Source organism: Dasypus novemcinctus, chromosome 18 (assembly GCF_030445035.2).
Source record: "Dasypus novemcinctus isolate mDasNov1 chromosome 18, mDasNov1.1.hap2, whole genome shotgun sequence".
NCBI classification, from domain to species: domain Eukaryota; kingdom Metazoa; phylum Chordata; class Mammalia; order Cingulata; family Dasypodidae; genus Dasypus; species Dasypus novemcinctus.
In genome coordinates this window covers 71,438,591-71,464,042 of record NC_080690.1, presented here as the reverse complement: position 1 = coordinate 71,464,042, position 25,452 = coordinate 71,438,591, and the positions used below count along the sequence as shown (strand labels likewise).

The 25,452-nt window shown below is 58.8% G+C and overlaps 1 protein-coding gene across 2 annotated transcripts in view; it reads right to left on the bottom strand.

The window, feature by feature from the left end:
• Positions 1 to 25,452, bottom strand: part of MYH14 (myosin heavy chain 14) — a 92,462-nt gene that overhangs the window by 8,116 nt on the left and 58,894 nt on the right. For both annotated transcript variants that reach the window (XM_058280676.2, XM_058280677.2), the window contains 14 exons: positions 22,924 to 23,047; positions 22,375 to 22,546; positions 21,381 to 21,593; positions 20,773 to 20,917; positions 19,930 to 20,136; positions 15,869 to 15,973; positions 15,644 to 15,796; positions 14,888 to 15,136; positions 11,294 to 11,506; positions 9,396 to 9,608; positions 8,270 to 8,431; positions 6,792 to 6,920; positions 6,149 to 6,237; positions 5,946 to 6,069 (listed from right to left, as the gene is read on the bottom strand). In XM_058280676.2, coding sequence (XP_058136659.1) covers positions 5,946 to 6,069; positions 6,149 to 6,237; positions 6,792 to 6,920; positions 8,270 to 8,431; positions 9,396 to 9,608; positions 11,294 to 11,506; positions 14,888 to 15,136; positions 15,644 to 15,796; positions 15,869 to 15,973; positions 19,930 to 20,136; positions 20,773 to 20,917; positions 21,381 to 21,593; positions 22,375 to 22,546; positions 22,924 to 23,047 — 2,298 coding nt within the window. The remainder of the gene's footprint in view (positions 1 to 5,945; positions 6,070 to 6,148; positions 6,238 to 6,791; positions 6,921 to 8,269; positions 8,432 to 9,395; positions 9,609 to 11,293; positions 11,507 to 14,887; positions 15,137 to 15,643; positions 15,797 to 15,868; positions 15,974 to 19,929; positions 20,137 to 20,772; positions 20,918 to 21,380; positions 21,594 to 22,374; positions 22,547 to 22,923; positions 23,048 to 25,452) is intronic.

Sequence of the window (25,452 nt, the reverse complement as noted above, 5' to 3'; positions counted from 1 at the left end):
TGCCCTCCCGAGACTCTGCATCAGCAGGTACGGGCTAGGGGCCACGGTGCCACGTTTTTAACAGGCGTCTCATGTGGTTTTGGGCTGAGGGGCGCGTGGATCGTTTTGAGAAGTGCTGGCTCAGTGAACAGGAGCTACTACACTGCGAAAGTGTGAACACACCCCCGGTCACGGTTCCTGTTTATTTCTTCGGCTCGTACCTGAGCGAGGTCCTGTGCTCGGGGTGTGGAAATGAGGCAGAGCCAGTCTGATTCATACTTTATTTCCTTCCATCCTCACAGGGTCACCTCAAAGTCATAATTAGCATTTCTTAAAAAAACCACAAAAAAACAAGCCACCAACTGTTTATTGTGAAATACATCATGATGCAGAAGTCAAACTAATCAAGTACACGGCCGAAGGGATTCATAAAGTTAAACACCCCATCACCTTCACCCAGGTCAAGAAAGAGAATTTGGCCGCCCCAGAAGCCCACTCCCTAGAACAACTTCCTCCTTCCTCCCCAAACAGCATGCTATCCTGACTTCCAGGGCCATTGCTTCCCTGCTTCTCTCTGGAATTGTGTCACTTCAAGATGAATCTCCAGAGATTTTAATTTAGTGCTTTTAAAAATTACGGCCTTTCTTTTAAGTCTCTTATTTTTTTAATTTAAAGATTAAAAAAAAAATTTCCCTCTCCTCCCCCAGTTGTTTGCTCTGTGTCCATTTGCTGTGTGTTCTTCTGTGTCCGTTTGGATTCTTGTCAGTGGCACTGGGAATCTGTGTCTCTCTGTGTTGTGTCATCTTGCTGCGTCAGCTCTCCGTGTGTGCCATGCCACTCCCAGGCAGGCTGCATTTTTTTTTTTGCAGGGGGTGGCTTTCCTTATGGGGTGCACTCCTTGCATGTGGGGCTCTCCTATGTGGGGGACACCCCTGCATGGCAGGGCACTCCTTGCACACATCAGCACTGAGCATGGGCCAGCTCACCACACGGGCCAGGAAGCCCTGGGTTTGAACCCTGGACCTCTCATGTGGTAGGTGGACGCTCTATTTGTTGAGCCAAATCCGCTTCCCTAAGTCTCTTTTAAGCTAGTTTTCCACACAATCCCATCTCTTTGATTTCCTTACAATCGCCCTGTTGAAGAACCTAGACAACTTGACCTGTGGAATTTCTCTCCACCTGAAGTTTGCTGATGACCCACTCATCGGGTAACTCAGCCTGTTTCCTGCCTTCTCTGTTTGCTGCAAACTGGCAGCTGGGTCAAGACTTAACTCTTTCCTTTGACTTACTAGCTTTTGAGGCCAGGAATTAGTTCCCCATCGCCCTCCGAAGGTGACTAATTTATTTTCGTTTTAAGATTTATTTTATTCTTTTATTTCTCCCCACTCCACCCTCTACCCCAGTCGTTTGTGCTTGCTGGGTGCTGTGCCTGCTTGTCTCCTTTTCAGGAGGCACAGGAAACTGAACCTGGGACCTCCCATGTGAGAGGGAGGTGACCAATCACTTGAGCCCCCTCCACTCCCTGCTCACTGGGTGAGGTCACGCAAATGTGGCCAAGTCAAATTCAAGACCACAGGTTTTTTTGTTTGGTTTTGTTTTTAAAGAATTCAAACCCTTCCCTATGTCATCTTTCTCTAGGGTCTTCCACACTGAAGAGTCCTGAGCCTCAAGGAGATGGTGGGTGACAGAATATCCATTTTTAGTCATTTTTTATTATTTTTTAGGAGGTCCTGGGGATTGAACCACATACGTGCAAAGCAGGTGCTCAACCACTGAGCTACACCTGCTCTGCACTCTCCCGGTCTTAAAACGTTTCACCCCTCTTGATACAGATGTGGAGTGGACACAACCATTCTAAGGTCCACAGGATGGAGGAATAGAGTATGGATTAGAGTGGACTTACTAATATTCTATTCATGAACTATTGTGATTAGTAATCGAAGAAATGTGGCATTGGTGTGGAGAAAGTGGCTATGGTGGCTGCTGGGGGTAGGGAATGGGAGGAAGAGATGAGATGTGGAGGTGTTTTCGGGACTTGGAGTTGTCCTGGGTGGTGCTGCAGGGACAATTTCTGGACATTGTATGTCCTCCCGTGGCCCACTGGGTGGACTGGGGGAGAGTGTGGGCTATGGTGTGGACCATTGACCATGAGGTGCAGCGGTGCCCAGAGATGTATTCACCAAGCGCAATGAATGTCTCATGGTGATGGAGGAGGTTGTTGTTATGGGGGGAGGAGTGGGGTAAGGGGGGTGGGGGTTATATGGGGACCTCGTATTTTTTGAATGTAACATTAAAAAAATAAAGACAAAAACCAAACAAAAACATTTCACTGCCCAAGTGCCTGCGCGTTCGGCCCTTGCACCCCTCACTCCCCGCTTCTGAGCCTCCCTTTGGTCTTAGGACTATGGGTCAAGGATGCTGGGGTCCCTCCTGACGCTGACCCTCGTGCTCCAGGGCCTCAAGCTGGTCCGCGGTGGACTCACCTGGAGGGTCCTCAGGAGCTGGGCCCGCGTGGCCTCAGGGCTTGGGTGGGGCACAAACTTGCATTTCCAACACGTCCCCCAGAGGTGCTGCCCGCCTGTGAGAACCCCTGGTCTAGGAGAATCTCCAGCAAGGGCCGTGGGACACGAGCCCCGGAGGTCATGCCTGTCAACAGCGTTCTGTGCCTTCTGCACCACAGTCTCACTGGATACAAAACCCCTGGCTCACATTTCCCTTCCAGTACCTTAAATATGTTCCTCCATCTTCAACCATAGCGTCCTGCTGACAAAAACTCTAATGAGAATCTGATTTTCTTGTCCTTATATATCACTTGCTCTTTTTTGCCTGGATGCCTGAAAGATTACTTTTTCCCCCTTTAAGGTCCTCTACTTTCTTAGAATTTATCTTGGTCTAAGTTGCTCCAGGCCAGTGTTCTCAGGTAAGCAGTGTGCTTTTCTAATGTGTAGCTTCATGGCACATTTTATTTCAGAAAAGTTTTCTTGTGTGATGATTCTTGCTACTGCTCTGTTCCCTTGCTTTGGTTTTCTTCTGCAGGGACTCCTATTATCTGCAGGTTGTCTCTTCTAACTTTTCTTCAATATTTGCTATTTTCTTGTGATTCCCTTTTCTATGCCTTTGTTTCATTTTGATTGAGATTTTTTACTTATTTCTCTCCCTTTACCCCCTCCCCCCCAGCTGTCTGCTCTCTGTGTCCATTCGCTGTGTGTTCCTTTGTGACCACTCCTATCCTTATGCGGGGGACACCCCTGAGTGGCACAGCACTCCTTGCACGCCCAGCTCCACATGGGTCAAGGAGTCCTGGGGTTTGAACTGTGGACCTCCCATGTGGTAGGCGGATGCTCTATCCATTGGCTGAAGTCCGCGTCCCTTCATTTTGATTTTTAAACATATCCTCTTTTCTAGCTTCCATTTCTCTTATGGCCTTATCTGATATGTTCACTGACTCCTTGAAGTTCACCTTTCCATTTCTGAAATGTTTTCTTCTATTTCAAATTCTTTGAGTTTTCACTTCATTTCTGAATTGTTCTTACTCTGATCATTGCTCTTCTATGACTTGTATCATTTCTTATTGTGTTTCATCTTATTTTCAAGGAGCACATTATAGTTGTTTTTTAAAGCAGATGCTGGGGATTGCACCTGGGACCTTGCACACAGGAAGCAGGTGCTCAAACCACCGAGCTGCATCGCTCCCCTGCACTGTAGTTCAGATGTGCCTGGAGCAGGAGTCATTCCGTGCGCTTCCACTGTCCACAAGGGTGTCATTTTGCATCTTCTTTTTTCCCTTATAACTTTGTATGGGATTTGACCTCAGTCCGTTTTTCTTGTCAATGCTGCTCATTTTTCCCCCTGAACTTTTAGAAGGAAGCGTACTTCCGGGTAGCTTCCATTCTGTTATTTTTGTATGCAGTGTTCAAAACATCGGGGCTTGCTTCTGGAGCTTTCCTGGCTCTCCCCTCCCACGCTCAGATTCCAATATTCCTTTCCCTTCTCACTCAGATCTCTGTTCTGCCCAACTTTCCCTCCTCACCCAGCACACTGTTCAGCGAGGGTTTTCCTGAGCGCTCCCAGGGCCAGCTGGCTGTGGTGGCGCCTCCCTTCCTGCCGCTCCCTGGGACCTCAGGGCGCGCACTCCCTGCCGCCCTCAAGGTGGCCGCTGCACTTCCGGTCACCCCCGCACTTCCGGCGACCCCCCCCACCCCCGCACACTTCCGGCGAGCCCCCTCGCCCACTCCCCCCAGCACCTCGTGGCCGCCTGACTCTGGAGCAATTTCTCTTGGGCCCCACAGCTGGGGAGGACCCGAGACGGGGCTTGAACGCAGGCCTGCCGCTCCGCTGGGTCCCGCTCTTCCCCAGTGCCCTGCAGGACACAGGCGGGGTGCCAGGCCACGTCCTCCGTTAGGGGCCTGGCGCACCCAGGGCGCTCCTCAGACGTGCAGCAGCTACTGCACACTTAGCACTGCGCAGACCCTGCCGAGGCAGCGCCGAAGCTAAGACAGCCGAAGCTAAGACAAAGCCCCGCCCTCCCAGCGCGTGCTGGCAGCCAGGGAGCAGGATGAGGGACAGACAAGCAAACCTGTGACAGAACACCAGGGAGTGGGAAGGGAGGGGAGAAAACTGAAGCAGAAGGGAGAAAGCCCAGGGCGGTGGCTGCTCTACACAGGGGGCCGGGGAACGCTGATCTGCGGGCAGGAGATGTGGGGTGGTCTGGGAGGAGCTCCAGGAGGGAAGAGCGGGTGCAGAGGCCCTGGGGTGGAAACACACTTGGCAGAGCCCAGGAGCGGTGAGGAGCCGGGTGCGAGGCGAGCCCGGAGAGCCAGCTGGAGCCCAGCTCAGGGGCCCTCGTGGGCTATTGGGGTTTTACTCCGAGTGAGGTGGGAACCACACTACCCCAGAGTAGGACTGTTTCCCCACTGGCCTGGGGGCTCCCCCAGGATCCCCAGAAGTTCTGGGATGTGGCCCACAGGAGGCCTTAGGGAGATGCAGCGTAACGAGGTAATGAAACGGTGTTCACGGAGGTCTCTCTCTGGGAACCACGTCCTTCTGTTTGGCCTGGCAAACTCCTACTCCTCCTGCAGGATCTCTTAGGGCATCACCTCCACCAGGAAGCTTTCCCTCACAGTCCCCGGCTTCCAGATTAGGTCCCCGCGAGGCTTCCCAGCGCCTAGTACCTCCTCCGTTGTCGCCGGTATCTTGTATTGGGATGGCCTGCCTCCCCCCATCAGACTAGGGGCCCTTGAGGGTGGAGAACTGGGATGGCCCACCTTCAGGTGCCCAGCATCACCCAGAAGGGCCCCCAGGCGTCTGGGAGCCTCTGAAAGTAAAATACAAAAAACCATGCTCCTTGGGGAGCAGATGTGCTCAAGCGGTTGAGCGCCTGCTTCCCTCACGGGAGGTCCCGGGTTCGGTCCCCAGTGCCTCCTAAAAAACCAAAAACAGACAACAAGCAGGCAAAGGAAAAAGACAACTCAGGGGAGCTGATGTGGTCAGTGGTTGCGCAATGGCTTCCCACACACGAGGTTCTGGGTTCAGTCCCTGGCCCCAGTACCTCGAAAACAAAAAATAAAAAACATGTTTTTCTCCCTCTGCTGAGCTCTCAGCTATACTTTAAAACCCCTGGGGCCAAATATCTCCTCTTCCAAATGCTTTGACTCCTCCAGAATGAGTTTTTCTCTCTATTAGGCCCAGCATACTTCTGCTCACACACTTACTCCTCCAGAATACGACACTATAGCCCCATGGATCCAGAGAACTTTGTAGGGCAGAGACCCCCATGTAATTCATCTCCAGACCAAGCCCTTGAATAATCTCAGAAACACAAATGAATGAAGGCATCATGCCGCTCCACTCCAAAAACTCCTATTCGACCTTCAAAACTCAATTCAAATATCCCCTTTTTCCAGTTCCTCCGCAGGGGAGTGGGGACCTTGGCTGGTGGGAGGGAGCGGGTGGCGGGCCACACTCACCTGCAACAGCAGCTTTCGGTAGCGGTCATTGAGCAGCTCTGCATTGCTCTGCTCCTCCTCCAGCTCCTCTTCCATCTGCCCCAACCGCCCCTCCAGCTGCCGCTTCTCCTCCAGGATGGCTGCCCTAGGGAGGGCGGGAAGGGGTGGGGTGAAAGGGCAGTATGGCCAGAGCGGGGTGCCCTGCCCACCCAGGGGACACTCACTTGCCAAGGCTGCCGCTGGCCACCTCATCCGCCATCTCGTCCCGCTCCTGCTGGGCCTGGCGCCGGGCGCGGTCCGCAGCCGCCAGCTCCTGTTGCGGTGGAGACAGATGGGGGGGAGGCAGGGGGTCAGCGGGACTGAGGGGGTGTGGGCCCCGGCCTCAGCCCCGGGGGCCTCACACCCCAAACCTCTCGGCTGTTTCTTCACTGCGCACACGCGTGCCGACCCCAGGCAACTGGATTGGATGCCCACTGTGGGCGGACGTCTTCTGCGCCTGGCCTTGGAGGCCTGGCTGCGCCCCCCCAGCCGCAGCCGCCACCCCCAGGCTCTGAGCGCCCCCCCCGGGCCCCCAGCCGCAGCCGCCACCCCCAGGCTCTGAGCGCCCCCCCCCCCCCCGGCCCCCAGCCGCAGCGGCCACCCCCAGGCTCTGAGCGCCCCCCCCCGGCCCCCAGCCGCAGCCGCCACCCCCAGGCTCTGAGCGCCGCCCCCCCCCCCCCCCGGCCCCCAGCCGCAGCCGCCACCCCCAGGCTCTGAGAGCCCACCCCGGCCCCCAGCCGCAGCCGCCACCCCCAGGCTCTGTGCCCTCCCGGCCCCCAGCCGCAGCCGCCACCCCCAGGCTCTGAGCCCCCCCGGCCCCCGCCTCACCTCCTGCAGCCGCAGAACCTCGGCCTCCAGCCCCTTGAGGCGCTTCTCGCTCTCCCGGTTCTGCACAAAGATCTCCTCGCGGGAGGTGCGCGACTCCTCCACCTCGCGCCACAGCTCCTTCACCTGGACCTGGGGCGAGGGGCGAGGGGGCAGCGGCTCAGCGTGGCCCGGCCTCCCAGGCACCCCCACCCCAGCCAGCCCGCGGCCCCTCGCCTGCTCCTGTCCTACTGGTCCCGCGGAGCCCAGGGTGCAGCAGGCGGCCTGAGGGCGCCCCACACCGCAGACCTGGGTTCCAGTCCTGATTGGCCACAGCCAGGCTGTGTGGCCCTGGGCCAGCTGCTGCCCCTCTCTGGGCCTCAGCTGCCTCCTCTTTAAAAATGCCTGGAATTTAAAGACAGCCTAACCCGTTGGGGCTCTGCAGTAAGGATGGGGACTCCCGGCAGGGGCCTCCGGTCAGGACGCACGCGGCCCCGCCGCTGGCCCCACCTCCGCGCGGAAACCTCCCTGGTCCCAGTGTGTGTGTGGGGCCAGACCCGGGCTTCTGGGACTGTGTGGCGATGCTGGAAATAAGGGCTGATTCCCCAACGGTGCTCAAAAGAAAGAACAACGAAGAGCGGCCGGTGGGCCCAGTGCCCGAGCCCCACCGTGGACCTGCACCGGCCGCTGCGGCTGCGGGTGGAGACGCGGGCGAGGCAGGACGCCATCCTCGCGGATTTGCCATTATTTGCTGGTGTCACTTGACAGAGGAGGGGTTTCCCTCTGATGGGACGACTGGCAAGTGCTATTTTCTATAGCAGCACCGCCCAAAGGCAATAAAATGCGAGCCGCCTACGTTATTTTACATTTCCTAGTAGCCACGTTATTTTAAAAAATAGAAACAGGTGAAATGAACTTGACGGCTATATTTTATGTGGCCAAAGAGAGTCCACGTGTTATTGTTCCAAGTTAGAATCGACTCAAATTAGCACCCCTATAAAAAAAGCGGAATGAGATGGTTTGTATCCACCTTCCCCTTTGGCTCTGAGATCCAGAGCGCGCCGCTCCGTCTCCACTCAAACGCGCCCCCTTTCGGAGGCTCCCGCGCCAGGCGGGGCTCGCGGCTGCACTACTGAACGCGGCCGTTCTGAGCTTTGTCTTTTCGTTAAACGACAACTGGGTATAACACTCATAATCAGAAAAAAACCCACAAAACAACTAAGGTGTTTCCAAAAAAAAATAGAGGAATTTGGACTTAAAAAAAAATTCAGAGAAGTAGTCGAACACCTGCTTCCCATGTACAAGGCCCCAGGTTCAAACCCTGGTAGCTCCTTAAAAAGTTTTTTTTTTAAGTAAAAACATTAAAGAACGAGCCAGGCACACGGGCGTGGCTGTCCACGAAGCTGCTGACTGACTTGGGGGCTGCTCACGGGGGAGGCCCGGCGGGACGGAGGGGGTCCTGCCATGCCTGGGCCCCCCGGCCGGCGCGAGCCCCGGCCCACCTGCATCTTGCGAAGCTGCTTCACCGCCTCCTCCTTGCCCTGCCCGGCGGCCGCCGTCTGCGTCTTCAGCTCCTCCAGCTCGGCCTCCAGCTTCTTGCGGGCAGCCAGGGCCAGCGCCCGCTGCTTCCGCTCCTCGTCCCGCTCCACCTCGGCGTCCCTCAGCTGCGGTGGGCAGGCGGGGCGCTGTCAGGACGGGGTGCCAGCCTCCCCCCGAGACGCCCGAGCCTCAAGGCCCATCTCCTCTGCCCGCTCCACTCCTCTCCATCCCCGCCGCCCTGACGTCCGCGTCTGCCCCGGGCTCACCCCTCTCGCCTGCCCCACCCGACTCCAGCGGGGCGTACCCTGCCCCTCCCCTACTCACAGCGCCCTAGAGGCCCCCCCCCACCCCCCCCCCCCCCACCCCCCGTCGAGGCCTCAGACGCTCAAGCGCAGCTGGGTCAATGGGGCGGGGGGAGACAGAAGCCACCCAGAGACCCCAGGACTTGGGTCGCCCCCTTCTTCCAGTTTCCAGTCTCACCCCTACCTGGCCCCAGAGGGGTCTTTACGACCCCCCAGGGCTGCCTGCCCCTTGCAAGCTCGGGACTCAGCACCTAGTAGCGGGCCTTGCTGGTGCAGCCCATAGAAAGCTCCTCGCTGAGCGAATGAAGAAAGAACAGGGTCCAGAGGGAGAGAGGAGGAGCAAGCGGGGGAGGGTGAGCGAGGGTGAAGGGAAGAGACGCAGGTGAAGGCACAGCAGGGGGCTGCTCAACGAGCGCGTGCGGCTGGGTTGGGGAGGCTGGGCTGAGGAGAGGAAGCTGGGTGGGGGTACCTGGGTGGAGGCAGGCCTGGGTACTGGTGGGGCGTAGTGGGTGGGGGGATGAGGCGGCTGGGAGATGGGGGAGGGACGCGGGCAGCTGGGTGACTGGGTACCCACGGGGACGCACACATGTCTCAGCGGTGGGCCCTGCTCCCGCTCTAGCCAGTGGCTGCAGGTGGGTGCTCGGGAGGGGAGCAGGCGGGTGGTGGCTGAAGGAGGGGCTCAGCGGGTGGGTCATAGTGGGTGGGGAGGACACTGGGGGGGAGGCCGGTGGGGGGCTCGGGGAGACACGTGAGCAGCAGGTGCGGGGGAGACCTGGGCCAGCCCTACCTGCTTGGCCAGCTGCCGCCGCCTCTCCTCGCCAGACTCCTCGCGGCCCTGCAGGTCCCGCTCATGCTGCGTCTTGAGAGCCTGCACGGTCACCTCCAGGCGCAGCTTGGCGTCCTCTGCGGCTGTCAGCTCGTCCTCCAGCTCTGTCACCTGCGCTCGCAGGTCGCTGGCCGCCTGCTCTGCCACCCGGTGGGCTCGTTCCAGCTCATGCACCTGGTGGGGGAGTGAAGGTGAGACTCACAGGTCACTGAGGGTGGGGGAAGCTTTGAAGGAGGGGCAAGGCAACGAGTGGATATGCCCACCCTGTCTGTTCATCTGTTAATTCACTCAATGAGCATCTACTTATCATGAGCATCTACTTATCATGTCTTGTTTTGGATCTCCCTAAATTGTATTTTATTAATACCCTACGTATAATTCTATTATCTGAAGCTCTTGAGGACCCAATTCAGGGGTCTGTTAAGCTGGCTGACTCTCACTCATGGTGGCTTACTTCCTTGTGAGGTTTGTAATTTTGGATTGTGAGCTTGCTTCCCTGGGGTTTCACCTTTGGGAATCCCATGCGAAGCGGACTGAAGATGTGCAGAGCTGATCTGTGGTAGTTTCTGCCCAGCTGCCCCCAGATACCACCAACCACTGTTTACTCCTTATTTTTTTCTTAGCATGGGGGCTCCTGGATCTTTTGGGGATGTGTGGCTTAAAACCCTAAACCCTCTGAGAGGGCGGCCTGGGTCTGAATTCTGAGAGCCCCAGCCAGGGTAACTTCCTCAGAGAAGCCCCCCTGGCCTGCCAGGGCCCCCAGCACCTAGGCCCTCTCCTACTTAGTGCAATTACAATGGTTCGCGTCATTTTGTGCAACACCCACCTCCCACCACTACCTAGGGGCTGTGTTAAGCGCTGGTCAAGGACAGTATCGACTCGCATTCCCTGAGAGGAGCCCCCCCCCGTCCCCCGTCTCCCCTTCTATTTGGCACTTGCCAATCTATTTGTTTTACTTTTTTTGTGGAGAACAGTGCTTAGAGCCCAAGACCTGGTGCTAGGTGCGCTCAGTGGGCTTGGGATGCCACTCCCAGGGACTCCCAGTGCACAGAGCTGTGGCTACACATGCAGATACGACGTGAGCAAATACATGTGCAGATGCATATGTACACCATTGACATCCTATTGCCCACAAAGGCCTTTGGAGTCCCTGCAAAAACTTCACAGTTCACCAAAGACCTGGCTGCAGCCTAAGCTGGTTTAGCTCCAGTTCCCCCGGGGCTACAGGTTGGGGGTGAAATGAGAATGGAAGTTTTCTCCACTGGTCCTCTTGGACCAATGCCATAGACTGTGGAGAAGCCGCCCTCATTGGTCACAGCCCTAGGAGCACATCACGGGAAATAAGGACGTTCGCCAGGAGTGGTCTGCCCAGGGACTGAGCAAACACAGAGTCTGTCAGCACCTCCCACTGTCAGCCCGGGTGGCCTGCACCCCTAAACAACTGGTGGGTGAAAGCAGGAAGGCTGGAGTGGAGCTGTGGTTGGTGGTCTCGACCCTTCAGATTGCTGGGGACAGGCTAGGGGAGGGCAGAGGCCCGCTGGAGGAGCCCGTGTGCCTCAGTGGGACTGGGAGGGGGCCAGGTAGGGTCTTCCCACGCGTGTGTGAGCGTGTGTGCACTTATGCTTAGGGAGTATGGTGGAAAGTCCTCTTCACGTTCTCTCTCTTCACATGTGTGGTGAGTCCTTCCTCCTTAAGTGCAAGTGTGAACACGCGTGTTTGGCGAGAAGCCCATGTGCTGTGTGAATGTGTTTGGCGAGCAGCTTTCACACTGTGTGTGTGCACACGGCTGTGATGGCTGGTCTGTACGCCGAGTGTGTGGCAGCCCATGCGTGTGCCTGGGGAGTGGGAGCCCCACTCACGCTCTTGCCAACGTCGTCCTTGCTGCTCAGCAGCGCCTCCAGCTCGGCCCGCAGTGCCCGGTTCTGCCGCTCCAGCTCCTCGCGCGCCTCCTGCTCCTCCTCCAGTGCCCGTGTCAGCGCCAGGGTCCGAGCCTCGCGCTCCCGGCCCTCGGCCTCGACCCGCTCGCGCTCCTCCACGGCTCGCAGCACAGCTGCCTTCTCATCTGCCAGGAGCTTTTGGGTGGCGGGAGACGAGGTGGGGGAAACAAATTAGCTGAAAGGAGTGCACGAGGGGTGGGAGAAGAGGGGGCAGCAGACAGACAAGGGGGAGGTGGCCCCAGCCCAAGCAAGTGCAGCTCCTGATGGGAGCTAACGCATCAGCTCCTCATGCGCCTCCTCCTCTTGGGGTGGTGGGTGGTAAAAATATATGTAGTTCTAAAGAAAGTACTTCAGCTTTTACTGTTTTTTTTTTTTTTTTAGACACAGTGATGGTCAAACAAAAATTACAAGACATGCAAAAAAAAAAAAAGCAAGAGAACAGAGCTCATAGTCAAGAGAAAAACCAGTCAAAAACTGCAGACCCACAGATGGCCTGTGTGTTGGAATTAACATGCAAGGACTTTAACTGTGTTAAATAAGTTTTAGGACAAGACAGATACAGTAGGTGAAGAGACAGATGTGAAAAACTAAAACAGAACCAAATAGAAATGCCAGAATAGAAACATACAATATCTGAAATAAAATTGGATGAAATTAAGAATGGTTTGGACACATCAGGGGAAGGAGCAGTGAGCCTGAAAACAGGTAAAAAGAAATCATGTAAACACAGCCAAAAAAGAAAAAAAGAAGGCAAAAATGAACAGAACGTCAATGACCTGTGAGACTGTATCAAGCAGCCAAACATACATGTATTTGGAGTCCCAGACTCCAAAGGTAAAGAAAGAAAAGAAGAAATAAAACTGTCCTTATTCACAGAAAACATGATCATCTACGTGGGAAGAAAATGGGAGCTATAAAAACACTACTAGAACTAATAAGTAAGTTTAGCAAGTTGCAGGATACAGCTCAATAGACAAAAATCAATTGTAGTATGTAAACAGAAATTTTAAAAACGCCATTTAGAAGAGCTTCAGAAACATGAAATACTTAGGGATAAATCTGAAGGTATATGTGAAAATGTACAGTGAAGCTACTAACATTCCTGAGAGAAATTAAAGATGATCTAAATAAATGGAAAGAAATATTATGTTTTTGGATCAGAAAACTAATTTAATATTATTAAGTTGTCAGTTATTCCTAAATTAATGTATAGATTCAACACAATGCCAATTGAAATCTCAGGAGGTTTTGTAGAAAATGATAAACTCATTCTGAAGTACATATGGAAATGCAATGGACCTACAAGAGCCACAATACTTTGAAAAAGAAGAAAAAATTGAAGGACCAATACTACCTGATTTTCAATCTAGGTACAGAAACAAGTCAGTGGAAAGAGCTTTTTTTTTTTTTAACAGCAGAACAATAGCATAGAAGACCAAATGAAAAATTAAGCTGAATATCCATGTGCAAAAAAATGAACCTGGATCCATACTAGTACTCTATACAAACATTAACTAAAACTGGATCATAGGCCTAAATGTAAATCCTAAAACTGGAAACTAGAAAAAGTGTAGGAGAAGATCACTGTGGCTTGGGTTAAAGCAAAGATTTCTTAGATACAACATCAAAAGCGTGATCTGTAAAAGAACAAACTGATAAGTTGCATTTTATAAAAATGTAAAACTTCTGCTCTTTGAAAGACTATTAAGAGAATGAAAAGATAAGCTCACAGAGGCTGGGTGAAAATAACTACAAAGCATATACCTGATAAAGAACATGTATTCACCAAATGCAATGAATGTGCCACACTGATGAAAGAGGTTGTTGATATGGGAGGAGTGGGGTGGGGTGTGGGGTATATGGGAACCTCTTTTATTTTTTAATGTTAACATTTTTTGTGACCTAAGTATCTTAAAAAAATACAATAAAAAAAACAACATGTATCCACAAGCCATTACACATTTGTCAAAACCTATAAAACTGTACAGTGCAGAGTGTAAACCGCAATATAAACTATAAACGTTGTTTAGTAGCAAAGCTTCAATATTGGTTCATCAAATGTAACAAATAGGGGATGCACAGGATGGGGTATATGGAAATCCCCTATACTTTCAATGTAACTTTTCTGTAATCTAAAACCTCTTTAAAAATAAAATTTACTACTAGAAAAAGAGAATGTGTATCCAGAAAATATAAAGAACTCTCAACGCTCAATAATAAGGAAACAAAGAACCCAATTTAAAAATGGCTCAAAGATTTGAATAGATACTCCACCAAAGAAGAAATATGGATGGCAAATAAACATAAAAAGATGCTCAACATAATTGGTTATTAGGGAACTCTAATATATACTACATATATATTAGAAAAACTAAAAAGCTACTGGAAACTACCAAATGTTCATGAACAGATCAATGGATATATAAAATGTGGTATATCTATTCAGGAACAATATTCAGCAGTAAAGAGGAATGAACTATTAATACAATAAAAAATGTGTGTGAATACTGAAATAGTCATTCTGAGTGAAAGAAGTCAATCCAAAATGAGATTTATATTTAAAAACTTTATATAAAGTCCTAGTAAAATGCAGAAAAATTAAGAGTCTTGATAACCTATGGTTCATTATTAAGCTACCAAATATAGATATATTTGGAGTCCAAGAAAAAGGGAGAAGAGAGAGAGTGGGACAGAAAAATATTTGAAGAAATAATGGCTGAAATTTTCCACAGTTGACCCAAAACATCAATTCATAGCAGCAGGAAGCTCAATGAACCTCAAGCAGGATAAATAATAATAAAAACACAGGTGGGCACAGTGTAGTCAAATTGTTAAAAACTCCAAACATAAAGAAAAATTTAAAATCAGCCAGGAAAACGACAACAACAAAACTGTCACACTATCTACAGAGAACAGTGGTTTGAAGGACGCTAACTTTATCTCCGGAACAATGGAAGCCAGAGAGGATGGAATGATATTTTCAAAGTGTTGAAAGAATAAGACCATTTGCCTAGAATTCTACATCTGGCAAAAAGATCTTTTCCAAAATGACCTCCAGTTTTCCAGGTGAGGACAATGAGGCGCAGGGAGTCTGAGCGGCAACCAGCCAGAGAGGGGCAGAGCTGGGGCCTGAGCCTCGGGATGCTCCATCCTAACCCTGCGGGGCTCTGGGATTTCTTTTTCTTCCCTCGACTGGGCTGGACTCAATCCCGTTTTCTCGATGGGCCACCGGCCTGAGACGGGAAACGTCCTTTCCTGAGGCACGCGAGTGAGCCGCCTGTTCCCCCTCTGGGTGCTCGCCGGGTGTTCCTACACCTTGCAGTCCAGCCTAGGGTGCCTCTGAGCAAACGGGGCGGCTAACACCTACGCTGGGTCAGGGTCCGAGCCAGGAAGGCAGGGGTGTCCTCCTCCTGCCCCGCTTTCAGAGGCTCGGAGCGGGAACGCCCCCTGCCCCGGGACCGCGGGACCCGCTACCGCCTGCCCTGAGGTGGGTGCCCCGACCTCGCTGGCGCCCACCTGGTCGAACTTGCGCTGCTTCTTCTCCAGCGTGCCCACGCGCTGCCGCTGCTGCTCCAGGTCCACGGTGGCGTCGTCCAGCTCCTGCTGCAGCCGGCGCCGGCCCCGCTCCAGGCGCTCCGCCGCCTCCGTCCTCTCCGCCAGGCGCTGGGCCAGGGCCTCGGCCTCGCGGGCTGCCCGGCGCCGGGCCTCCTCGCCCGCTTCCAGGGCCCCCGCCTCTTCCTCCTGGCGCCGCCGCCACTCTGAGAGCTGGGGGGGGCAGCGGGTGGACAAGGTGCGGGGGTGAGACAAGGGCGCCGAGCCTGACGAGGGGAAGGACCTGCTCCGCTGGGCCCTGCTGCCTGAGGGGGGGCCAGGATGGTGAGGCATGGTGCCTCTGGGGATTAGAACTCCTTCCGCTGGGCCTGGGGGTGAACCAGGCCCGGGGCTGCTGATGGGGGAGAAAGAGCGTCCCAGCCAGGGCGCCGGAGGCTAAGGTGGAGGAACCTCGGGGCCACGGGGTCGCTGGGAGGACGTAGGAGTCTGTTTAGAAGGTTCACGGGAGGCTTCCTAGAGGAGGGAACATTTAAGATGGGTCTTGCAGTATGGCTAGGAGCTTGCCAGTTGAAAAAGAGTATCTGCAAGTATCCAACAGCCATTTCCCAAGGTCCACCGTACAAGAGGGCCAGGGGCCGGGCGCCCCTGGGCAGGGGATGTCAGGAGGAAAGCGGGGCCGGATGCCCCTGGGCAGGGACGCGGGGAGGGCTGGGGGCCCACCTGGCCCTGGGCGGCCTGCAGTTCGCGGCCCGTGCGCTCCCTGGCCGCCGCCTCCTCCTCCAGCTGCTCCTGCAGTCCGGCCACCTCGGCTTCCAGGGCTCGCACCCGGGCCCCGAGCGCCAGCTTCGCCCTGGTCTCCTCCTGCAGCAGCTCCTGGGGGGAGAGCGGAGGTCAGCGGGGGCAGTGGTGGGCTGTGGGCGTGGCGCGGTGGCGGGCGCGGGTCACCTGGGCGTCGTGCAGCTGGGCCTCAGCGCTGCTCAGCTCCTTGCTCAGCCGGATGGCTCTGGACTCGGCCTCGCTCAGCGCCGCCGCCGCGCCCTCCAGCTCCACCTGCGGGCAGGGGCGCGGGTGAGGCGCGGGTGGGAGCAGCCTGGCGGCGCTGGGAGCCGCCCCGGTCGCTCGAGACCCCGCGCTGCATGCCACGTGTTGGCTCCGAGAGAAACGGGCCCAAGGCGCGGGTTCTGTGCCCAGGACAGCCCTAAGCGAAGGCCCCCAAATGCCCACCCGCTGGCGAGCGCACGGAGGGGGCCCGCCGCGCCCAGGGCGCCGCCCAGGTGTGGAGGGCAGCGGGGTCAGAACCCACAACGTGCTGGCGACGCCACACCGCGCTGGGGAGCAAGGACACAGGCACGTGAGGCCACCGAGCGAGGGCCCTGAAACATCCAGGAGAGCCCCGTGCGCAGGGATCGGGGCCGGGGACTGCCGGGCAGGGCGTGGGCTCTAACGGGAGTGGGCTTCTCTTGGGGTGATGAAATGTTCCAAGTTTTGGGAAGCAGACTTGGCCCAGTGGTTAGGGCGTCTGTCCACATGGGAGGTCCGCGGTTCAAACCCCAGGCCTCCTTGACCCGTGTGGAGTTGGCCCATGCACAGTGCTGATGCGCACAAGGAGTGCCGTGCCACGCAGGGGTGTCCCCCGCATAAGGGAGCCCCACGTGCAAGGAGTGCGCCCTGTAAGGAGAGCCGCCCAGCGCGAAAGAAAGTGCAGCCTGCCCAGGAGTGGCGCTGCACACACAGAGAGCTGACACAACATGATGATGCAACAAAAAGAAACACAGATTCCCGGTGCCGCTGATAAGGATGGAAGCGGACACAGAAGAGCACACAGCGAATGGACACAGAGAGCAGACAACTGGGGGGGGGGGGGTGTGAGAGAAGAGAAATAAAAAAAATAGTAATAATAAAATCTTTTAAAAAAACCAATGCTCCAAGTTTAGGCTGTGGTGATGGTGGCACACACGGGGACATATCAAAACAAACACCTAATTGTACACTTCAAATGGGTCAACCGCAGGGTAAGGAATTACACCTCAATAAAGCTGCTATCAAACTGAACCGCCACCCCCGGGCTCTGGGGGCTCCTGGCCCTGCTCCCCGGCCTCACGCTCTGCGGTGGTCGGGCCCTGGCAGCCGAGCACTCCCGCTTCCTTTCCCAGCCCATCACCTTGAAGTGGGTAGGGGTCCCCCTGAGCGGGTAGGGGTCTCCCCGGGTGTAGGGGTCTCCCCATGGGCAGGGGTCTCCCCAGGTGTAGGGGTCTCCCCGTGGGCAGAGGTCTCCCCGGGTGTAGGGGTCTCCCCGTGGACAGGGGTCTCCCCAGGTGTAGGGGTCTCCCCGTGGGCAGGGATCTCCCCGTGGACAGGGGTCTCCCCGGGTGTAGGGGTCTCCCCATGGGCAGGAGTCTCCCCATGGGCAGGGGTCTCCCCGGGTGTAGGGGTCTCCCCGGGTGTAGGGGTCTCCCCGTGGGCAGGGGTCTCCCCGGGTGTAGGGGTCTCCCCGTGGGCAGGGGTCTCCCCGGGTGTAGGGGTCTTCCCGTGGGCAGGGGTCTCCCTGGGTGTAGGGGTCTCCCCGTGGGCAGGGGTCTCCCCGTGGGCAGGGGTCTCCCTGGGTGTAGGAGTCTCCCTGTGGGCAGGGGTCTCCCCGTGGGCAGGGGTCTCCCCGGGTGTAGGGGTCTCCCCGTGGGCAGGGGTCTCCCCGGGTGTAGGGGTCTCCCTGGGTGTAGGGGTCTCCCCGTGGGCAGGGGTCTCCCTGGGTGTAGGGGTCTCCCTGGGTGTAGGGGTCTCCCTGTGGGCAGGGGTCTCCCCGTGGGCAGGGGTCTCCCCGGGTGTAGGGGTCTCCCCGTGGGCAGGGGTCTCCCCGGGTGTAGGGGTCTCCCCGAGCAGGCAGGGGCTCGTGGCTATGGCCCTGCGTGGCCTCGGCGCCTGCTGGATGCGAGGCTCCCGCGCCGTCCTGAGCCTGGCCCGTCCCTCCCTTTCCAAGGTTCCCTTTGAGGCTCACGCTGTGGCGGGAAGAAAGTTTATCTGAAAACCTGGGGCCGAGATGAGGACAGGGCGCCCGGACCAGAGCGCTGGCCGGCCGGGCCCGCCTGGTGCCGCGGCCTGAGGGGGAGGCGCGCGGGCAAGGACGGTGTCTGTCCACAGAGGACGCCGCGGCCCATGGCCTGTGGGACGGACTGCCTGGTCTCCACAGCCGCCCTCGGGCCTGCGCCGCTGGCTATGGAGACGTGCTTCTCGTGTCTTCCTCGAGCACCTCAGCCGCCCTGTGCACTGCTCCTGAAGCAGCCGGACACCGTTCCCCAAAATTCGTGTCCCCCAGAACCTCAGAACACGGTGTTACTTGCAAAGAGGGTCTCGGCAGTATAATTAGTTAAGCTGAGGTCACGGTGGATTAGCGTGGGCCCTGAGCCAACAGTGACGTCCTTGTAAGATGAGGAGGGGACACGACTGGGCACATGGGCCAGGGGACACGCGGACCAGGGGACACGACCAGGGGACACGTGGACCAAGGGACATGTGGATGAGGGGACACGACGAGGGGACACGTGGACCAAGGGACATGCGGACCAGGGGACACGTGGACCAAGGGACACGCGGACCAGGGGACATGACCAGGCGACATGTGGACCAGGGACACACGGAAAAGGGACACACGGATCGGGGGACACGTGGATTGGGGGACACACGGACCAGGGACACGACCAGGGAACACGGACCAGGGGACACAGACCAGGGACAGGTGGACCAGGGGACATGACCAGGGGACATGACCAGGGGACGGGCGGACCAGGGGACACGACCAGGGGACACACGGATCAAGGGACACGAGGACCGGGGGACACGGACCAGGGACACAGACCAGGGACAGGGGGACCAGGGCACGCAGCCCCAGCGCGGGGGCAGAGGCTGGCGCTCTGCCGCAGGGGAGGACCGCCTAGGCGGGGCCCTGCAGCCCAGGGCCCGGGAAGGAGCCCTGGGGCATCTGGAGCACGGCCAAGGCCGTGGACTTTGGTCTCACGGTGGAGTCCCGCTTGAAGCCACGCTTCGCAGGACCCGGGACGGCAGCCTTAGGACAGCTGTGCTGGCCGCGCCCTGAGGTCCCGACCTGGGCCTGCCGCGCATCTGAGCGCATCTGAGTCAGAGTCGTGCTTAGAACTGTTCTGAAAACTGTCCTAACCTGGCCCTGGCACCTCCCGGCCATGTGCCTGGGCCAGAGAGCGCCACCCCACGGCCCCAGTGGCCTCATCTGTACACGCGGGCGGCGGCAGGCCCCACCTCCCAGGGCTGTGCTGAAGGCTCAACGGAGTGACGGGCACGGCGTGGCCAGCTCCATGCCTGGCAGATAGGCAGTGCTCACACATAGGAACATCAGGCAATCTTTGAGCACTCACTGTATGCACAGGAGCTGGTCTAAGTGCTTTACAAGCATTATTCCCAGTTTCCATAAAGGGAAGCTGAGGCACAGAGAAGTTGGGCAATTTGTCCAGGGTCACACAGCTACAAGGAGAACAGAGGTCTGGGCCAAGCAGGATGGCTCTGGTGCAACACCTCAAGAAGAAATAAAACCAAAGTGAAGGCTCAGTTCCTCAGCCGGGCGCACCACACTGCAAGTGCCCAGCAGCCAGGAGCGGCTGGAGAAGGGCAGGCGAGGGACGCTCCAGCATCCGGCATCGCAGGAAGTTCACAGGACGGCGCCGCCCAGAACTCCACCCACCACCAAGCTCTGCTCTGCGGTCCCTCCTCAGAGAGAGCAAAGGCTCAGCACAGAGACCACTGGGGGAGCGACTGCGGAGGGGCAGACCCCCGCTGTCCCCAGGCCCCCTTCCCTGCTCCCGCTGCGCCAAGCTGCCGGCCGCGGGCAAGGCTGCGCGCGGGAACTGAGCTTCCAGCTTTCCCGTGGCTCGCTGGGGTCAGTGAAGCCAAGAGACGCAAGCAAGCCCCGGGCACTTCCTCTCGCTGCCCTCCCTGACCTGGGTGCCCCGAGGCCCGTGGGCCCGCCCGGCCGCCGCACTCACCTGCACTCGCTGCAGCCTCTCGGTGGCCTCGGCCCGCGCCCGCTCCCCGTCGCCTGCACGGCCCTGCGCCTCCTGCAGCTGCGCCTCCAGCCGGCGCCGCCGCTGCTCGCCCTCCTGGCGCACAGCCTGCAGGCCGCTCAGCTCTGCGCGCAGCTCGGCCACCTCGGCCTCCAGGCCCTGCCGCGCCTTCTCCCAGGCGCCTCTGCCCTGAGGGGGAGCAGGCGTGATCTGCGCGTCAGCCCCGGGACGCCCTGTCTCCCTCCACCAGGCCCGCAGCCCCAGAGGCTTCTGGTCCTGCCCCCTCCCCCCAGACCAAGGGCCCCTCGTCAGAGGGCCTGGGTCTGCGGCGAGGTGTCTAGGCTCCAGAAGAACGACACCGCGAACCAGCCCCCTGGCCTCGGCCCCTCGGCTCCCGCCACGGCAGCCTCCTGGCTGCTCCTGCCGCCCCAGGGCCTTGGCACGGGCTGCTGCCTCTGCCTGGAGCACCCCCCACGCCCGCAGCCTTCACCAGAGTGCGGGCCACTGACAGCCCCTCGGCTCACCAATCGCCCCCTCCCGGATCCTGAGTCCTCCCGCAGCACTCAGCCCCCCACAGGACGCACCCAGCTCAGGCCGCACGCCTCCACGAGGGCAGGGTGCATCCTGTTTTGCTCACAGCAGGGGCCCCAGCCCTGTGCCCAGAACACAGCGCACACGCAAGGGACGTTTGTCGAATGAAAGATGCAACGAGGGCACGAGGCACGAGGAGAGAACCCCGGAGAGCCGGGCTGGCCTGGGTCCACCAGGGGCACCTCCTGCAGCCCAGCGCCCCGGCCCCCCTCCCCGGGCGCCCGACCCACCCACCCTCCGGGCCTGCTCCAGCTGCTCCGCCAGCTCCCCCAGCGACTGGCCGTGCCGCTGCCTCAGTTCCTGCACCGCCGCCTCGTGAGCGCGCGTCTCCTCCTCCAGAGCCTTCTTCAGCTCTGTCACCTCCTGCTCCCTCTTGGACCTTTTATTCGGGGAAGGAAAGGGGAAAAGAATTTCAGAAGAGAGGGAAGGCAGGGACTTGGGGGGAGAGCCCCTAGCAGCCGGCTGTGTCTCCTTCTCATTTCCCTCCAGGGACAGGGAACTCACTTCACATTCCTCAGGGGACCTGGGCAGTAATACTACAGATCGAGTGTGTCTTTAAGGGTGAACTCCTATTCACCTTTCAAAACCCCATCCAAATGGCCCCTCCTCAGGGGAGTCTTCTGAGACCCTTTCTGGTGGCCTTGGTTTAGGGCCTTCTCTCGTCATGCCCCGTATACCGTGTGACTCCCCGAAAGCACCCTTTGCTCTGGGCCTGTCTTTGCCTGACTCTGCCAACCTGCTCCTGCCGGGAGCTCCCATGAGTGACGCCTGGACCTGACTCATTTGGTCCCCGGGCCCGGAGTGGGTCCTCACTAGTCACCCGCGGGACGGCCGCGCCTCACCGGAGCTCCTGCTGCGCGTTGGTTGAGTCCAGCGTGTCGTCCAGCTCGCCCCGCAGCGCCTCCAGCTCCTCGCCCAGGTCCCGCCGCTGCTTCTCGGCCTTGGCGCGGGCGGCGCGCTCCGCCTCCAGGTCCTCCTGGGCCTCCGCCAGCCCTGCCTGCGCCTCCCGCAGGGCCTTGAGCAGCTGGGCCCGCGCCCCGCCCTCGTCCTCCACCCTGGGGGCCGACAGGCTGGGGTGAGCCCGCGGGCGCCGGGGGCCGCCTGTGGGCCTCAGGGAGGCCCCCGAGCTCCTGCCGCACGCACCCTGGAGCCCTACGAGGAAACCGAGGCCCAGGGGGCGGACGCCCTTGCCCAGGCCCCAGGCCAGGGAGCAGCTGACCCCAGAGGCCGTCCTCGTACCCCAGGGACGCAGGGCCGGGCGAGGGGCAGCGCCACGGGGGGAACCGCCCAGCCGGGACCTGACACCTGGGACCCGCGGAGGAACGACAGACCCGCAAGCCGCCCGGGGCCGGCAGAAGGTGCCAGCCTGAGCCGGCGCGACATGTCGCGGCCAAACGCCTGGTGGCGCGGAGGGTCGGGCTGGGCCGCTGTGCGCACGTGCCTGCTCGCCCCCCGCGCGGGCCCTGGCAGTCACTTCTGGAGTCGGCCCCGCTCTACAGATGGGGAAACCGAGGCCAAAGGGATGATGTCTTTTGGGGGCGGTGGCACAGCCAGGAAGGGGATTTGAACCAGGAGTCGGACTCAAGGAGGCAGGTTCTTAACCAACACGCGGGCAGGGCGGCAGACAGACGTGCTGGAGACACACCGGCGCTTGCAGACCCGCGCGCTGTCGAGCCCGAAGGCTCTGGGATGGAGCCGCGCCGAGAACCGAGGGCGTCCTAGAGCCACCCGAGCCTAGGAGGCCTCTGCACGGCGAGCGCACGCCCCGCACACAGCAGGCGCTCAGCAGGTGGTCCTTGCGCTACCCGGGCGCTGCCCTGGGTGGGGGGCGCCCACCTGGCCAGGGCGGCCTGCAGCTCCTCCTCCTTGCGGCCCAGCTGGGCGCGCAGCTCCTCCGCCCGCTGCTGCTGCTCCGCCACCTGCTCCTGCAGCTCCGCGCTCTCCCCGTCCAGCCGCCGCTTCAGCTTCTCCAGCTCCTGGCGGCCCTTCTCCTCCTTGCGCAGGCGGTCTGCGGGCATGGGGGCGCGGGGGCGCGTGAGGGCCCCGGCCCCCAGACCCATCGCCGGCGGCCCTCAGGCGCCGTCCTCGCCTCAAGCCCCGTCCCCTCCTGCACCCCTTCCCTTCGGGTCTTCCCTTCCAAGTCACAGCAAGGGACAGGGAGAGAGAAGTATCTAAAATAGTCAGTGGGACAGAGGAGGGGGGCAGAAGGGGGAAGAGGGGGGAGGAGGGGGAGGAGGGGGAGGGGGCGGGCGAGCCACTGAGGAGCGAGAACAAGAACAGGAGCCAGGGCACAGGAGCCACGTCAGGGCCGGGAGGGCACCCCCCTCCGCCCGCCCACCCCGTTTCACGGCCACGACGGCGCCCCCGCGGCCCCCGCTGGCTCACCCTCCATGTCCGCGATGGTGGCCTCGTACTTGAGGCGCAGCTTGTGGAGGCTCTTCACCTTCTCCTCCTCCTCGGCCGCCTGGGAGTGGAACTCGGCCAGGCGCTCCTCCAGCAGCTTCCGCTCCTGCGAGTCGGGCGGTCAGCAGCCCCTTGGGGGCTTCCGCTTGCAACCCCCCCCGCCGGGGGTCTGCGACCACCCAGCAGCTCACGCCTGCTGATCGGCTGTGGAGCCCGGGAAGGACGCCACTGTCACGGCTTCAACAGGGCCCCCCCAAAAGACACGTGCAAGTCCTGATGCCCGTGCCCTGCCCTGTGGCCTTATTTGCAAATCAGGCCATTACAGGGGAACTTGGTCAAGCTAAAACCAGGCCAGCCCTGGGGAGGGGGCGTGGCTCAAGCAGTTGGGTGCCCGCCTCCCACATGGGAGATCCCAGGTTTGCTTCAGTGCCTCCGAAAGACAAAGGGAAGCGGTTGTGGCTCAGTGGATAGGGCTTCCGTCTACCACATGAGAGGTCCAGGGTTCAAACCCCGGGCCTCCTGACCCGTGTGCAGCTGGCCCACGCCCAGTGCTGATGCGCACAAGGAGTGCCGTGCCATACAGTAGTGTTCCCCGTGTAGGGGAGCCCCACACACAAGGAGTGTACCCCGTAAGGTGAGCTGCCCACCGTGCAAAAAGTTCAGCCCACCCAGGGGTGGCTCTGCACACATGGAGAGCTGACGCAGCAAGGCGACGCAATGAAAAGACACACAGATTCCCGGTGTCATGGAGAATGGATGGGGACACAGAAGAACACACAGTGAATAGACACAGAGAGCAGACAATGGTGGGAAAGGGGAGAGAAATAAAGAAAATAAATCTTAAAAAAAAAAAGACAAGAAGAAGCGAGCCGACGTGAAGGGCAGGCGCAGCAAGCCGAAGCAATGAGATGTCGCGATGAGAAGACACAGCGAGGAGACACAACGAGCAGGGAGCGGATGTGGCTAAAGCTACTGGGCACCTCCCTCCCACACAGGAGGTCCCGGGTTCAGTTTCCATTGCCTCATAAAAAAGAAGACGAGCAGACACAGGGAGCAGACAGCGTGCACCATCGAGGGGGTGGAGATGAAAAATAAATCTTAAAAACAAACAAACATCAGGCCGGCCTGGAGCAGCGCAGGCCTTGGATGCCAGGGCAGGAGCTCTGACAAGGAGAGGAAATCTGGACACAGAGACACAGGGAGGCCCCGCGGGCCGGCGAGCCGCCTCCAGAAGCTGCAGGGGGTGGCGGACGAGTCTCCCGCAGACCTCGGGGCGGGTGGAGGCGCCGCCCTGTGTCACGGGACTCCAGAGCCACGCGACTCACACACCTTTCTGAGCCACCCACTGGCAGCACTGGGGGCCGGAGGTAACCACTGCCCCATGAGCCACTCCCCCCCCACGGCCCGCGAGGGGGCTTCCCATTATCTGTTCTTATATAAAAACACAGCGATGGCCGTGCCCCCACGGCTGCGGCATCCATGGGTGACTCTCAGACCCTTGTCACTGCGCGAAGGCTGGCCCGTGGCCCCCCACCCGTGGCCCCCTGCCCATGGCCCTGCCGCCTCGGCATCACACTGGAGCCTGCTGGGAATGCAGCTTCCCGGGCTCTGCCCCAGACCTGCCCAATCAGAATCTATTTTTCCAGGCTCCCACGACAACTCCTGCTGGAGTTTGAGAAGCACCGGCGAGCGAGGCACTTTCCGAACCATAAGGGGTTTTGGGTATTGAATTAGTGGGTCGATGCTGCCCTTAAAGGAACGAAGCAGGACGGAGTGAAAGAGAAGGGCCGGCGGTGCGGCCCGGCACCTGCTTTGAGCTCTGCTCCTTCCCAGGAGCTCTCAGAGCCGCAAGCTGTTGGGTGCGGGGCCTCCTGGGCGGGGAATGTCCTTCCCGACGCCGTGGCGAGGCAGGGTCACGTGCGCTTTGGCCAGCGGAATGTGGACACTAGTGGGTGTGTGGCAGCAGGGGCTTGAGCGGCGCTGGCGCCTTCTGTCTGTGCCCGACACCACGAGGGCGGCCCCACTAGGCGCCGCAGCCTGCCGCCAAGCCCACGGTGCTGCTGATGTCAGCCGCTGAGATCTGGAGGCCGTTCGTTACGCAGCATTATCGCAGCAAAAACCTAACACAGTGAGAGTCCCACACAGTGAGGCCCATCCTGGGGGTGATCTAGAGGACTCAGCTTAAGCGGGCCTGCGTCAGTTCCAGGCAGGAGCCTTTAAGAGGCCTGGCGACTTCTGCTTCCCTGCGTGAAGCCCTGAGCCGCCAGGTAACTCCTCCAGGCTGCCGGGTGGGGTGGAGAGGCGGGTGGAGGAGCCCCGAGCTCGAGGGTCAGCCCTGCTGCCACCTGACCGCGACAGCCAGAGGGAGCGCCGAGGCGGCCAGAGGAGGCAGCGCCAGCGGCGCCCCAGCCGACCTGGAGAAGGACGGGCCTGGTGAAATGGCTGCTGTACCAGCCCGAGGTGGTTTGTGAGGCAGCAATAGACCACGGCACACAGTGGCTGCTCAACAAA